Consider the following 16930-nt stretch of genomic DNA (forward strand, 5'->3'; position numbering starts at 1 on the left):
TATTTATAAACGCCATCGTTGCGCAGTGGCACCAACGTGTGAATGTAAATACGGCGGTTCGATTCCCGCTCGGGGAAATGAATTACTTAATATTTTCAAATTAGCACCACTCAACACTCAATGCCAATGCCCTACGGGATGATGAAAAAAAAAGGAGAAAAAAAGTTAACAATATAATATATTTTGTTTTATCACATCTGAATGAACACATCAGCGTTAAATCTAATTTATTAAAAGGTTTTTTTCAAGTGACATTTTGCTTAACATGAATAAATCCATTTATAAAACTCAATTTCAGTAATTCTTTTGTTATATATTTCTTTAATATATTCACACGTCATCGCGGCGAAATAGTTATATGTTCTAAGCGATGGTTGTGGATACAATCCCTAGTAATAGTATTGCTTATATTTTGGTTTATTTAATGTAGTAGCAAAACAAAGCCTTTACTCCGTTACAAAACATGTTATATCTCAAAAAGCAACATAAAAAATTGTATTTCGAAAAATTGTACTTTAACACTATTTTAACTCTCTTAATTTTTCTGTAAAGTGCAGTTGACACCAAAATTATTTAACTGTTCGTTCATTTCTTCTTTAACTAAGAAGTATCCACTGCTAATATTTAAAATTGAAAAGATGAACATATCCTCAATAGTCACTATTTCTTATAGAATTCGGTCGTGATAAAATTAAACTATAAAGTAGAATATCGTGTAAATAAAGTCAGATATTTAAGTTAAATTAATTTACTAAGAAACCTCGAGTTCAGCTCTAGTTATTTAAGTTTAAATATTAAGGTTGACATGCAGACGTCTACATGGTGCCATTTACATACAACCTTACTTACGGTTTCTTTATGCAAGATATATTTATTTATGTATTGAAAGGTTAATATGTTTAAATAAAAAAAATAATGTAATTTTTTTGTAGGGGCACAAGCGTGTGAATGTAAAGGCGTCCGGTTGTGGGTTCCATTGCCACTCGAGGAATGATTTTTTTAATATTTTCATTTCTTCACCGATGTCGAGGCAAAGCACAATGTTAAGTTCCGCCACTCAACACGCAATGCCTCCAGAATTCGGAGGAAAGTGAACAACGGAGTGTCTTAACACTAGACTCCCCCCTGCCTACCCTGCTACATGAGGGATACGGCGTGAAGCTAAAAAAATTACGTAATACTATCTAACTCGAAAAAGTAGAATTCCACACTGATAATATATCGTGTCAATTCGATCCGATCCGTTACAATTTTATTATAGGTACCTATAGATATAGATAAATTTTCAAAATAATTTTCTTTAAAGATTTTCTTTTTAATTAATTTCTTTTATTTTCTATTTTAATGAAATAATTTAAGAATTTACTAGCGTATATACGTACTTCTAGTATATTAATACATAGAACGTGCCTCTCTGTAGACCAAAACTTAAATGAACTCCCAGAAACACTTGACTGGTTGTTCCAGACAATTTGCACATGTTTAAACTTCCAACATTTAATTAGTATTGGAAGTTCATGTGCGTATAAACTACTTTTTGACGCTCAGATAAGATGCAATTTTATATTTTTATATTAGGGAGAATAATGTTTTTATTGCATTTTTGATATTGCAAAAGTTGTAAAACATCTTTTCTTTTCTTTTTAAAGTAGGTACCTATATAACAGAAACTTTTTTTTTTGTTTTTCTCATAAGGGTTTTGAAATTTTCGTACAATATATTAATGATATAATTTACTCTATATTTAATTTTATCTATATTTTTTTTCACACGTATAACAAGAAGAATTTTGCTCATATTCTTTACTGTCTTCTTAGTTCTTTGATTGCAAGGCTTTAATATTTTAATTAATAGTAGAATAATTTCGTACAAGTTTCCCGACTTTCAAACTGAAAGTTGAACTGATCTAAGCAATTTAATTATATCGGGATTCCATTAAATTCAGTTCCGCTTTATTTCTACCTTGCTAACTAGATTATACGTATTCACTATAGTTTTCTAAATATGTTATTCACGCTTTATCACGCACATAGCATGTACTCAGCACCGGAAGCCTAGTGCCAAGAAACTTCGTTCGAGCAGAAATTTCCAGCAGGACTTCGAGTTGCGGCGTTCAACTCTGTACTTTATCTACCAATGCGAGGAAACCCAAATAATTCATTCACTCTATTAGGGAACGAATCCACGACCATCGCATTTACATTCAGACACTGTCCCAATGCGCCACGATGACCTATTTATAAAAAAAATAAAATTTAATTAATTAATTAATTATTAAATCTTAGAAAATTTAAAATTATAAAACACGTATAGTCCATATTAATAGATATAAACTCCAGTACATTACGTTTCATTGAAGCGTTAATATTCACTCAGTAGATGAGCAAGAGTCATTAGTTGTAGGACTTATTGATCGGAACCTTTTATCTGTTCCAATCACATCCCTACAGACATCACTCATTAGACCTTTTTTCATTAGAAAACTCGTGAACGTAATCGTGTAAACAAGGTTACTTAGTATAAACGCGGCGAGAATATGTTATTTCTTTTTTTTTTCAGCTTCACAGATCACAGTTAAGACACTCCGCTGCCGACTTACCGCCGAAGTTAAAGTAGCAAGCACCCGTTTTTCAACATTTATTATTGTTACTACATTCCTTTTGATCATAGGATGATGTAACATTGCCAATAGCCTTCCTCGACAGCCTAGCCTACCAAACCAACTCTTCCAATGTACTTATGTACAGTAAATGTACGTAAATAACTATAAAAAGTAAGTAATAATACTTTTTATCGATGTCTCCGACTTCCGTTTATTGGTTATTGAATAAAGCACTTCATACGTAAGTGGAGACCCAGATTCTTCCGGTACGATGAGTCTCGACGGTATCATGTCAATATCATTGTTAAAAAGAAGTAAGTATCTACTCATGTTTTTCCTTCTTAAGTAAAAAAGAGAAACGCTGTATAGAGGCTTAGTAGTGTTGTATATACTTGTATCTGGCCAAACTTATATAATGATTGCTATTAGGCAATTGATAGACGATTTTCATGATACAGTTTATTATTATATATTTATGAGAAAATCTATTATTGTACCTTCAATATTTTAGGGCACGGAGGAATGGGGAAGGAGAAGTTTGTGCCTACTGCAAAACTATCCAGTGCCCATCCTTGAATTTTTTTTGAACATATAATACAGCCAAAAAATTAAAAAAGAAAATTAAACAAAAAGATCAGCTCTAAGCTATAGTCGAAGCCTCCCTGGAAAATATCTCTGAATACGCTCATAATTGAGGCACATGCATTAGGCAAAAAGCAATATTGATAAATATTATTTTCACATCTAACAATATAAATCAATATTGTTGGGGATAAAAAGAAAATCCAAGAAAAAAATATTTATACTGTTATTATCATTTTTATAATTTAATTCTGTAGTTGGCAAAACGGTGTATATCAATTTAGCTATGATGAATTACAAGGCGTTTTAATTTTACATGTTTCAAAAATATATAAAGCGATTTGTACAATATTATATTTTATAGTTTTCTCTTTTATATATAAATAAATTGACTGTAAAAGATTTTGTTTAATTTGAACTATAAAAACAGTAAAATAACATTTACATGTTGTGGGGAACAGAATGTCTTAACATTAGGTTCTTTCTGCTTACCTTGGTACGTTTATTTTATTTTATATAGTAGAGAATACAAATAAATTTTCAAGTAGTAATAGTAAAAGCCTTGTAATAATATAATCATAGTTTTAGAAAAACATTTTTATCTCTCCTGGGATTGTATTAATATGTTTTATAGTATAAAACATATTGCCTACATTTATTAAAACACGCTTTTTCAACTTAATACCAAAATATTTTATACCACTATACAATTCGAATATAATTAATTGGGAAGCCTGCAAAGCTCGAGCCGTCAAAATTTAATTTGAACAGATTTTACACACACTGCTACTGCCGTAAGGGGCGCCTACATCTTGTTTGTACATATATACGTCTATCTGTGAACGTTTACACATGATTGATCTCGTCTTTGATCTGATCTCGCGTTAAATAGTTTTAGATGTTTACACAAATGTAAGGGGAAGTTGAGACAGACCGTGTCTGTTTTATTGAATTATAATATGAACAGTGTTAGTTCAATTAGTTGGGAAGTGCCTCTGTAAGCGCTACGGTTGTGGAAATGCATTATTTTACATTTGAATTTCTACACTCTGCTAACATGATAAAGCGAGGCGCTGCCTTCTGTTACTCTAGCCGCAATGCTTCGAAAATTTAGCGGAAAGTAGGGAATTAATACTAGGTTCCTTCTGGCTACCCTGCTATGGACGGGATACAGCGTGGAACTGAAAAAAAAAACCTTACAAAATATTTGATATGCAAATTTTAAAAGTTACTTTTACATATGGTACAAAAATATAGACACAACAGAGGTTTTGAATGACCTTTTTGACCTTTTTGACAGACGCAGCCTATTCGCTTCCGGCTTAATTGAACAAAGTGAACTAAAAGGCAGTGAAATGTTTTGATTAATAAAAAAAGGTTTCTAACATTTTTTGATAGAATCGACAACATTTATTTTGTATATAAGACAAAGAATATGATCATTCCTTTTAATTTTGGGTATATGGAGTAAAAATACTAGAATGCATTTTAACAATGTATAATTGTAATAAAACTTAAAAACAACAACGGTGAAAATATGTAACTATATACGCATTGAAAATCTGTAAGTAATAAAAATGAGGCGATAGTGATGCAGCAGCCCGCCTAGAAATTTTTTGCATTCCTTCGCTCTGGTTCAGTTCCGTTCCACTAAACGGACAGAAACCAAAGAATCGAATGTTTTCAGACTAAGTTGTCTCTATCTATTCTACTATGTGGGAAAATATGTGAAGCTGAAAATAAAATAATAAGATTTAAAGTATTTAAAAAAGTAGCTTAATAAATCTGAACTTAACGCTGTTAGGTTCTAATATTAATAACAAGCTTAAAACACCAAGGGTAAATAAATTACTTTCCGAATAAAAATATTAAAAGCAGCGGTGAATTTGTACGATTTTCCACAAAGGATATCTTTAACGTAACCATCGCCGCCCGCCCTCGGGGACGCTCTCGATCCGGTAAATATTTCTTTTTAATTATAGGCTTATGTTACAGAAAAAACCTTTTTCTTATATTTTTAGAGAACAAAATTGAATTAAACACACAGTTTTTCTTCTCTTAAACAAGGATATTTTAATTACAAAAATAATAAATCCTTATCTTTACATAATGTTATAAATGTGAGTTTTCAAAAACACGTTTTCACACGTAAATTATTCAACTGATATACATATATTCATCTAGAAATTTTTGAATTAGATTTTTTGAATATTTTTGTAATATAAAAAATATGATGTTGCTATATATAACAACAATAACATACATTATTTATATGTAATATATTATAATACATATAAAGTGTATTTTGAAATGAATCATTTTCTAAATGCTTAAATGAACTTGAATTTCCTTATTTCATATATTTTTTTATGAATATTGACAACTATTTAAGTACAATAATCAACGTGAGCGAAGATGTGGTCAAAACTATATATTTTTTAAAATATTTAATGAAAGTTTCTAAGAAATCTTAACCTTTTGCCTGTGTTGGCCCTTTTAATTTTTTTACACAGTAAGAGATCAATTAAAAAGCTTTTTGCAGTGTAATGAAGCCTGTTCAGTCTCGTTATGGCTATCGATGCTAGGTGGATGAAAAGAACGCAATTATAAACACATTCTAGAATTTTCTTTTTACTTTAGTTGAAAAATGTATATTTAAACGCATTTTTCTGACTTCTTTTCATGGAAAAATTTTTACATTACCAAATTATTGAATGAAATATAGAATTTAAAAATTTGTAGAGTCCATTTCTATTTTTAATCTATGCTTTATTAAGTCTAAATCTAAAGTAAAGAGTAGTTTCGAGATGTAATTATAATTAGTATTTTTCGTTGTATATCGTTGTAGTTTAAACTTAGGACAATGAAACGTTAATATAAAATAACGTTTCGTTTTCCTATCTTTAATCCTTTTTAAACCTAGATATATCCTAACTAAAACTAAAAATAAAAAGAATACAAACCAAGTATATGTAGTATTATACTATAGAGAGATTACTAAAATAAACTTCCAAATCTCTTTACCTACAATAATAGTTGTCTAAATCACCACTCGTACGTGAATCATTAGCGATAGAGGCAATATCGATTATAATAACAATAAATTAAGGTTATTTACGCCTCGAGCACACGGCCGCCAGCTAATTTGTGAATAGCGTGTGAGCGAACAATTAGGTTTAAACGGCCCTATAATCTTTTACTTAATAGTTTTTGGTAAGAGATGAGGATGTACAGAAATTATGATATTATTTGATGTAATGAAAGCAAATCATGCTAATATTTTAACTTATTTAATTTCTTCGAATGAGAATCGACTTCCACACATCCCACAAGCAGTCGTGTTTACAGTCACAGTACACGCTTTTGCCCCTGTGCGACGACTGGTCTATCATAGAATTGCATTCAATATATTCAATAGAACAAGAAGGACTGAAAGAAAGAGTTAAACGCAGCACCTTATCTAAAAAGAAGAATATGCATACTAAAGTATTGTAGAAATAAACGTTATTTGGAGTTAATTTTGAACTTACTCGTACATCCGCTGCATTAAGGCAGACATCCTAACTCCGCCGCGGTACCTTTGTGCGATTGCTATGAACATCCACCAAGCAAAATGTCACATTCACAAAGCTACTTTTGCTTCTGTATTTCATATAGAGTTTTCAATTTTATGAATATTTAATTTAAAATATATAATTCTTTAAAATAATTTTAGATTATAAATTATGTTTTAGTACACTTACATATCGATATTGGTAGGTAGATTATTAACCGGATAATTGTAAATATTCTATTATTTAGTAGAAATGTAAAATGTAGTTTCCAAACTCCAAACTTTTTGTCCAATTTTCGTCACATTACGTATTTAGAAGCGGAATTCAACCCCGCATTTGTTTTGTTACCAGAAGAAAGAAATGAAAATAATTAATTCGCCCATGTGGGAACCAGAGCCACAACCGCCGCATCCACAGTCAATAATTATGCTGTCTTCATTAAATATTAAGAGATAGGTACAGTATTAAACGTTTCTGTCATTTTCCAACTTATGTCATGACAAAGAAAATGCAATATGTGTCCTATTTTACACTTTGTGGACGGCTATTACGCGCGGGCCGCACATCATGTGTCATGTTTAGATTAAGCTATCAAGGGAACGCCAACTTTACCCAATTTTATTTAAAAACATCTTTTAATTATGTTTGTGTTTGTATTACTATTACATTTTTAACAATTTTACCTGAAAAATATAGAGGATTTTTATTCTGAGCTGAATAATTTAACCAGGCATATATTGACTGTATATAAAATACGATGGATTAAAACCATCGTATTTTAAAATCGTTAAAGTTAAATTTAAATCTAGCATAAATTTCGATACAACTAAAATAAATGAAACACAAATCACTTATAAATATACTGTCTATATCTGTATGGTATATCCAATATATATTTCAATCAATTTATCTGTTGCCCGACGCTGATTGAGTTCGTGAAGAAGCAATATGGAGACTTCCAATCCCCTTAAGCAAGCGAAGTCACTTGAATTGTAGTTCCCGTAAAGAGATTAGTGTTTGAGTAATTCAAGCCCTAACTATTAGACGTTCAGTCGACTAGTAAATTAACTGGCCTTTAAATTTACCTCCTAGATTTAGCCAATAGCAATAATTAATTATTATTTAGATCTCGAGTTCTACGTTTGTCCCAAGTGTTTCTCGTTTTAACTCATTGGATTGATTTTAGATATCTGTTTTTTGCTTACTATAGTTGTTGACGATAAAGTAGACGATTAAACCCTTCTATAGAATTAAAATTTATTTATTAATTTATTAATATAATATAATATATATTGTACTTGTTAATTGTTATGACGAGTATTAAAAATTACATATATTTACATACTTGAAGTTTAAACTTTAATATAACCACTTAAGTTTTAGTTTATACTTAAACACATTCTAATGTACGATTTTCATATAATACTGCTGACTTTATTTATAACATAATCTTTCAAAAAAACCCGCAAACTGGAGAACAGCCTTCAATGTTTGTAAAAGTTTTAATTAAAACAGATTACGTGAACCAAGAATAATTTCAAAGGTTCCGCAGATAATGGGCCTCTTTGGTGAATTTCTTTTCTTATTTAGTATAAATAATTCACAAATGTTCTGTAATCGCAGCCTGCCTTTGTCTCCCGGGGGGAGATAATTAGCCGGGATATCAATTCGAGCTTGGCTTGTGACGGATGCCAACTTCGCTTTAGAATCAACATGGCGACGAATTTATCTTTTGTCAGCGTTTCCTTTCAATTCTGTTAACGAGACTCGTGGCAAACTAATTAATTTTGCAACATATTGTAAGGATTTAAGGCCATGTTAAGGAGATACATGCCATGTACACAGCTTTTTAAGTGTGTCTTGTGTGACAAATAATATTAATTAAATTTATATCTATTCTATTTTTAATTTGTTGCGGTGTTGTCATCACTCGGTTTTACAGTTTCCGATCTTGGTGAACTACACGCTAAACTTTGTATGACCACGGCGGAAATTCATAGATTAATAGTAAGTATAGATAATTAAGTAATAGAATTCTACTATAGTCTCCAAATATGCAGTAAACAAGTAATTTTCATTAAAGGCAAAAACCACATTATGGAAATCAATCGACGGATCAATGGTACCTACACATTTCATCCCCATGTATGTTCAGCGATTTTCAGTGGTTCAGTAGATATTTGGAAACTCGTGATTTTTTGAAAAAAAAAGGAGGAGGAAAAAAGGAGTGTCTTACCACTGGGTTCTTTGTTTACCCTACTATATGCGGTAAGCGTAAGACTAAAAAAAAATAACATTTGATTTACCAAACAATTCCAACTACTCGCTAACCCACCATTTTTCCCTTTTATATAGGACAAAGATGTAACATCTCCGTAGGTCACGTATTTTTTGCAAACTCGATTAGCAATACATAACTTAGTTTAGATTCTCATTTGTGCATTTGGAGCGACGCCAAGAATGGCTGGAAATTTCACGATTTTCCTCCTTACCCGACAACGTCTCATGTAATTTTCATCTTTCACTTCGATATTGCGGACTTTTTCGGCATAGAGTGGTCGATTTATCCGCTTATGCATAAGCTGTTTGATTTGATGTTTTGAATTTTAAATTAACTTAGTTTTAGGCAGAATAATTCTGAGTTTTTTTTTTGTTTGTTAAGCAGTTAGACCTGACTAACCTAACCACATCTAAACTAATTTCGTAGCTATAGGTACTAAAATAAATAAGCATATGATAAATTACTAGAGATTCTTATTTTTCCGCAAATTTAGAGGTATTGTATATCTTTATTGATTTTAGAAAAAGAAATAATTTTGATAATTTCTCAGACAAATTTATATAAATTAATAAAAGTGGTAAGTTATTCAGGTGACCCATACGGTCGTTCGCCTTACCTTTACCTTTTCGATAAAAAAGTAACTTTAAAAGTACTAATTCAGTAATTCTTTTATTACATTTTTATAAGAAGAAACTATTTGAAACATGTGTATAACATGAAATAAAAATATATCTTATTAATAAGTAAATAGGTAAACATTAGGGCTAAAACACAAGAAAACACAAGTCATCATTAAGAAATAAAAATTTTTATTATTATCAGTTCAAATATCGTATTTACATTCTTTCAAAATGATTAGAAGCACATTGTTTACATAATTAAAATAAATGAAATAAAACCATTTCATCGAATTGCAACATTATATAAATCAAGTTAATAAAATAGTAAAATACTTGTATTACACAATCGTAACTAAAATAAATCTCATATAATTCCCATTGGTGTGCGGATATCATTTATATCTGTCAAAATCTTTTATTTCCAGTTTCATGTTTTATAGTACATAAATAGTGTAGTCAGAGGGAACCCCTAATGTTGAGAGGTTGCACTCCGCTTTCCGCCAAAATTAAAACTCTAAACCGCCAAAAGGCGGAAAATAAAGATCTACCAAGGCGGGGAAATAAAAATAATTAATTCCTGCTAGTGAGAATCGAACCCATAACTGTGGCGTTTACAGTCAGACGAGAACCCACTGGGACACGATTACACGATGGCCTGTTTTTATATGCACACATATTAGACATATAAAAATGCAATGTTAGATGCACTTTTATTTAAAAAAATAAAATATGCCATAGCAACGCCATTTAAAATATCAGACTAACAATTGATTTGTAGTAAATAAAGTAAATTTACTGCTAGACAAGTAGTGAATAAGACAAAATACCTACTACACTCGCAAGTCACTGCTTAATATTTACGTAGATATTATTTATTCTGTTTAATAAAAATAATAAAAAGTAATAGATAAACAAAATATTGAAATTCGAAACTAAATTTAATCATAGAGATCTTATTAAAGGATATTGACAGATATAAATTTGTTAATATAAAACGATGTAATGGAAACAGTTTCGTTGCACCGATATATAAGAGTCAAAACAAACTTAAATCCACTGCAACTATTAAAAAAACATAATTAAAACGTAAAATGTATTGAAAATAACATTCTTCCCTATCTTTTTCCATTTCATTGTCTAATATCATCGCACCGTAAATAAACAATGGCAACACGTAGGACTGGAAACCAGAGTTGGGCAAATTTTAATTGCGATTAACAATTAAATATTAATCATTTGTTTAAGCAGAAATCACAATTAATTAATTTATTATTCATTATTTGTTATCAAATTATTAATATGTAATTGTTAATCGCAATTAATATTTACCTAACCCTGTTGGAGACAATTAAAATAATAAAAAAAATAAACTAATACAACTATATATACAACGTCTACCTCAATTGTAACATCAGTTCATCATTTTACAAATGCATAATTCATATTACGCGACTATATCGCCATTCGTTATTTTATACTTGTTACTTGTAAAATAAAAATAAAGAAAATAAGATAAAATGTAAAAAGGGTTAAAATTATTGAAAAAATTGAAAAATTAAAATGAAATTAATTGGTTAAACAACAAGTATAAAACAACGAGAACCATTCAGTTAAATGCTCAATATCAAACAACATATTATACTTATGTTACATGGCATCGCAAGATGCCCGGTGCCTCACTCAACGGGTGACCTCCACTTATTACATAGAAAAACTCAACAAACCATATACACTGAAATGTATTGCGTTTCTATACAATTTACTCACTAATTTGGTGTTTGGGGCCGAATTAGGGTTAACTAAGCCGAGAGAATGGGAAACGGCATTCGACTAACGCCGCCAAGTTGGGTATTCATTCACGGTGGCACAGTCTCTATGGTCATTAGACTTGGCGTTACATTACACCTGCACAATAACCGAAGTAGAACAATGCAAAAACACAAATTAATGTCACGAATGGGTTTTAATTCGTTCACAAACAAATGTTTCCGTCGTAAACACCGAAACAAACTCCACCAATGAATACCGTTTTCAAATTAATTTAGAAATTTCTATACTGATTCTAAATATAATTTTAAACTTTACGTTCAATCGTTTGTCGTTCCCCACTCAATGTTACTCTTCTAATATCCGTAATCAAAAACGTCCCTAATTCACTGAATAAATTTCACATAAATAACCATCACATCTATAGCATTACCTAGAATTGTCTATAGTAATACGTAGTTGTAAGTCAAGGGACATCTATGAATACAGACGTAAAGCTCTTTATTCACTACACTACACTAATTACACGCACTACCCGCGCACATTGACAACTTGATATTAGTATTTGATATTATTTTCTAAAGTGGCAGTGAAAATACGACTTACAAGACTCAATTCGTATGGAACTTTATCGTATTGCTATATACTATTAAGGTTGTAGTTCAAAGTATGAAAAGCTGAATAATATTCTTTTTTCATTAGCTTCAAAGAAATAGTCTAATTAAATAGTATAGTAAGAATCCTGAAGAAATTTGATCCTAAGAAATTTGATAATCTCTCTCTATCTTATAATAATAAACAGAAAGAGACGACATTACCTTACCAGGAACTTATCGGGCAAGGTTTACAAAACAATAGTTTAACTTGTCAAAACTTTTCGAATAACCGTTTTATTGTTTTCATTTACGTAATCGAATGCAATGGGAAAATCTACTAACAGACTTGCATTGTCTCTGCAAGATGTTCCCGAGATTGGAAACTATAATAAATCCTTGAAGGACGACGTTCCCAACATTCAGGAAAATATGAAACTCTTGGATGTGATATAACTTTTAGAATATCTTTTCCGAAGTACGCAGCGAAGTGCAGAGTTTCTTGGCACGATATTTTATTAAATTTTCTTATTGGTAATTTAGTCTATTCTAAGTTTCTTACTGTAATTTATTCTGGTTATTACTACTACTGCCGCTATTTTATTGCTTTAATGGAATTTATTTCATTTATTTAGTATCTGCTGTCTAATATTAGGTTTATTTTAAGAAATCGATAGTCGTATTTAGTTTAAATTATGACAAAAACGAAAATAGTAATAATAACAATATTCAAGTTGCCAATGTGCCAGTGTCTACGCACCCCCTAACCTTACACGTGAGGGACCACTAAAATTTCACTAAACTGGTAAATTCACTAATCAGCTAGACAACTAGCCCCACCTACGATTGTCGTATCGATTAAATAGTATAATTTTAATAATCGAACCTATCACGTTATTTTACAAAAGGACGGTCCCACACTTATCAAACTTGAGATCTGTCATGATATTATAAATTTTATTTAGTTGACGTCTCTACGTATCGGGTATTTGATAGTTTAATACATTTGACTGGAGTATTGATTGTAGACATTTTAAAAAAAAATCGTTTAGTGTAATAAATAAAACACCATCAAATACCCTTCATTTTATATTGAAAATATTCCATCGTTCGCTTCACCGAAACTTTAGCGAAGAGCGATACGGTTCAAACAAAAGTTAAGAGACATTGAACAATCTAATCAGCTAAGCCATTATAACTAGCAAACGAAATCGATGTTCTCTAATCGAGAAAATTTGTTATAATCGTTATCGATATTCCCATATATTAGATACATATCCGATAACGACGTACGATTATAAGATGCGAGTTATAATTGCGGTTATCGATATCGATTAAATCTCTATCCCGACAGATTGTAATATAAAGTTCGAATAGCACCGCAGGAATGTGCAATAAGACGCCAAATAAAAAATAAAGCTCGAATACAAAATTATAGCATTTATTTAAAATCTTTGTTCGCATCAATTCATATTTCCGTACCAGGCGTCAATAAACTGATAAGTCGACATACACTTATATTTTTTAATCGTAATTAGCATAGGTCTATTCTACTGGATTAACTAAATTTGTGAATTTTTAAATTCTCTTTCATCAACCTATTCACGCCTGATACGAGTTTGATACAGAGTGTTAAGATATATCCCTTACAATATAAATAAACCTCTTCAAAATTTTTACCAAAATTATGAGCATTTAGCGTAAAAATCTTTTTTTTTTTAAAATAACGTCGTACTCTCAGTAATAGATAAATGGCACACTGCTCTGTTACATATATGTATATATAGTATATATATTTATACAAGACCGGTACACACCTATCAGTATACCTTGTCACCATACAATAATTGAATTACATGGATGGATATATTAGAAGCTTAATAAGCGATAATTTAACAATAAAGTCGAAGCGATCGACGGATTTAAGGAGGTAAGAATTTCTAATTTGCATGAAATAACCGATGTTTATGTGATAGATTTTAATAGTTTATATTTTCTTATTTTTTTGGTAAAGTAAGCAACTGTTACCGCTTAATTAACTGACTGCGTGCTAAGCGGCAGAACTTTACTTTGCCTTCGCACCTGACAAAGGACATGAAAATATTTAATTTTCTCGGGTGGGAATAGAATTTATTACCCTCGTATTTATAAATTTTCGTACGATAAATACGATGTTCCATTGCGCTACGATGGCTTCTTTTATTCCTTATCTTTAAAACTGTTTCCTTTTTGTTTAAAATATAAACCAATTGATTTTAAATAAAAATGATAAATAGTATATATTGATACTAAAAAGTATATTTTTTACGTATAAACAATAAAAAAAAGTCGATAAATCCTGCAAATTAGTAAACCCTTTAACAGTTATCAATTTTAACTTTATTATTAGGAGGGGAAAGAAGTTTGGACTATCACGAAATTTTGGTCCGTCGAAAAGAAAGAACCTTATTTCGACCGTACATTATAAACTATAGGAATTTAAAGGTACTAACTAATAATGTCCCGCAGGTTAGGAACGAGAAATGTAGCGTGGATCTAGTCTTCTTGGTGTAAACTTACGCCTTCTACTGTGAAGATCGACACTTCTGTAACAAATACGTTCATTATATTAAACATTATACATACATTAATCAAATCTATATCTATGTTACATCCATGTGAAATTGCTTAATATTTATTATTTATTAATATAATAATTAACATTGTGAGCATAAATAATTAATTTTCTACCATTTCTTAAGATATCATGTTAAGTTATAATAAAACGAGTTGAAATCAAGGAATGCAACAATACAATGTTTACTATAGTACTAATATTCCTTCTTCACCCTGGTAAGATAAAATATTTTAATTTCTGCCAACCATCATTTAAGATCAAAAAATGACGACTAGTCTCTTAGCAATATTCTCTGCCTACCTTGCTACAATTACAAACAATAGCTAGTCATCTAGCAAATGCAAGTAGAAGCGTATCCCACGACAAAGCTGGCCGCTGGATGCACGAATCTCTAAAGCCAATAATCACAAAACAACTTACCATCCGGCAAGTGCATCAACCTGACAGGCAGACTCGCGAAGTACTCATGCATGAGCGCGCGCGGCGCGGGAGTGCGGCGCGCCGGGTCGGGCTGCAGCAGCGCGGCGGCCAGGCGCTGCGCGTCGCGGCCGGCGTCGCGCAGTCGCGGGAAGGCGGCGGCCAGTGGGCGCGCCGGGCACGCGCCCCAGCGCGCCACGTGCGCGCGCAGCCCGCTGAGCCGCGACACGCCGGACCAGCTCTCCTCTGTTGGGGTGCCCACCACCTGGTGGACGTGAAGGGTTTGCTGATGAGCATTGATGCGATCTACGGTAGTGCACGCTTGCCTAGTCAATATCTATTCACTCTGTTTTTGAAGACCCCCACATTGTAAGTCATAGGAAATATAGATCCTGGCAATGAACTCCAATCTTACGCAGTACAGATAAAAGAGGAGTCACAAAATAAAGTTATACTAGTTCCATGTATCCATTTTATATATAAACTGATGTACCAAAACTCAAGTTTAGTAAATATAGACATCAATAAGTACTCTATATATTTATACCTTATTGACTATTTTATAACTTTATTTTACAGAATGAACTAAATTTAATTACAATTAATATAAGCTGTAGTCACCAAAACTCAAAATATTTCATTAATAACAATTAGTTAATTGCTAAAAAATGTTATCTTAGTAGCAGTACTAACTGTACCAAAAATACTTTATTTATATAGAAAAAAAAATAAGAACACCGAAGTACTACGAAACCAGCCCGCGTAGCTATTAAATAATAAAATTCATTCGTGAGCTATAAAAGTTCCACATAAAACTACAAAGTTGAGCAATGAAATCCTTCATAAATACATTACGAATGTTTTTACTAGCGCCACTTTGGAGGCGGAAAGGTCAAGAGTGAAACAGTTGTAGTTATGTTTGACAGATTACATTATGACACTGTGTTTCAACTTCTAGTAATACAAGAATTTTATGAATGTAGTTAAACTAACAAGCGATAAGTAAAGTTCTTTAATAAAGTTTATGCTGTTATCTATATGACTACAAAACTAGCTATTCTTAGTAAATGTTACACAAAGGATGACCCACATTTTTTTATAATCACTTTACGTGAAAATTACATTATTAATTAGCCTGTTATCATAAATTTCAGTTATTATTATAATTAATTATATAAACAAAAAGCACAACACATTAAATATTCAACAATAGAACATGAAAGTTCTCAATATAGTTACCTTAAATATTTTATCAAGCTGGTCATTAGTGTCCCTAACGCCGGGGAAGGTGGGCACCCCGCACAGCATCTCCACAAATATGCACCCAACACCCCACATGTCTAACGACGTTGAATACTCTGTGCTACCTAATAGGACATCTAGAAAAGAAAAATAAACACATTACTATAAAAAATATTTATTTACATGTATATGTTTTAGGTTCACGTCACTTCACTTAGTGTTACGTCACTGTTTAATACGCACTGCGGAATTTTCGAAACATTGTGTATTAAGTAGTGGAACTCAACCTCACGCTTAAAAGAAATGAAAAGAATTTACGCTTCCAAATGGGATTCAAACTGTCATAAGTTATGCCTTGATGGCCTTATTTATATTATAAAATTACTTTATTCATAAAGCTCCAAAAGAAAACGTTTACAAATCAGAAAGTTTTCATTTACAGTTTAACAATTTAATTTATTCTTACATTGAAATGCTAACGTAAATTGAAATCGGATGTAGTATCGACACAATGCACATGGCATCATTCAATTTAAAAGAATTACTCGCAGAGGACACGTCAGTACTGAAAATAGTTGTCAAGTGAGATTAAACAAAATGTCGTTAAATCCATTCATAAAATTTTAACCTACGTTGTTTTTAAAATTATATAATC

The 16930-nt window shown here is 31.2% G+C and overlaps 1 protein-coding gene across 5 annotated transcripts in view; it reads right to left on the reverse strand.

The window, feature by feature from the left end:
- Positions 1 to 11181: 11181 nt before the first annotated feature.
- Positions 11182 to 16930, reverse strand: part of Eip63E (cyclin dependent kinase Eip63E) — a 68255-nt gene continuing 62506 nt past the window's right edge. For all 5 annotated transcript variants that reach the window (XM_085187691.1, XM_085187686.1, XM_085187690.1 and 2 more), the window contains 3 exons: positions 16273 to 16412; positions 15037 to 15298; positions 11182 to 14584 (listed from right to left, as the gene is read on the reverse strand). In XM_085187691.1, the coding sequence (XP_085043817.1) occupies positions 14535 to 14584; positions 15037 to 15298; positions 16273 to 16412 (452 nt within the window). In that variant the 3' untranslated portion in view covers positions 11182 to 14534. The remainder of the gene's footprint in view (positions 14585 to 15036; positions 15299 to 16272; positions 16413 to 16930) is intronic.

Source organism: Heliconius melpomene, chromosome 7 (assembly GCF_056956725.1).
Source record: "Heliconius melpomene rosina isolate 202511_hmr_F chromosome 7, ASM5695672v1, whole genome shotgun sequence".
Lineage (NCBI taxonomy): Eukaryota > Metazoa > Arthropoda > Insecta > Lepidoptera > Nymphalidae > Heliconius > Heliconius melpomene.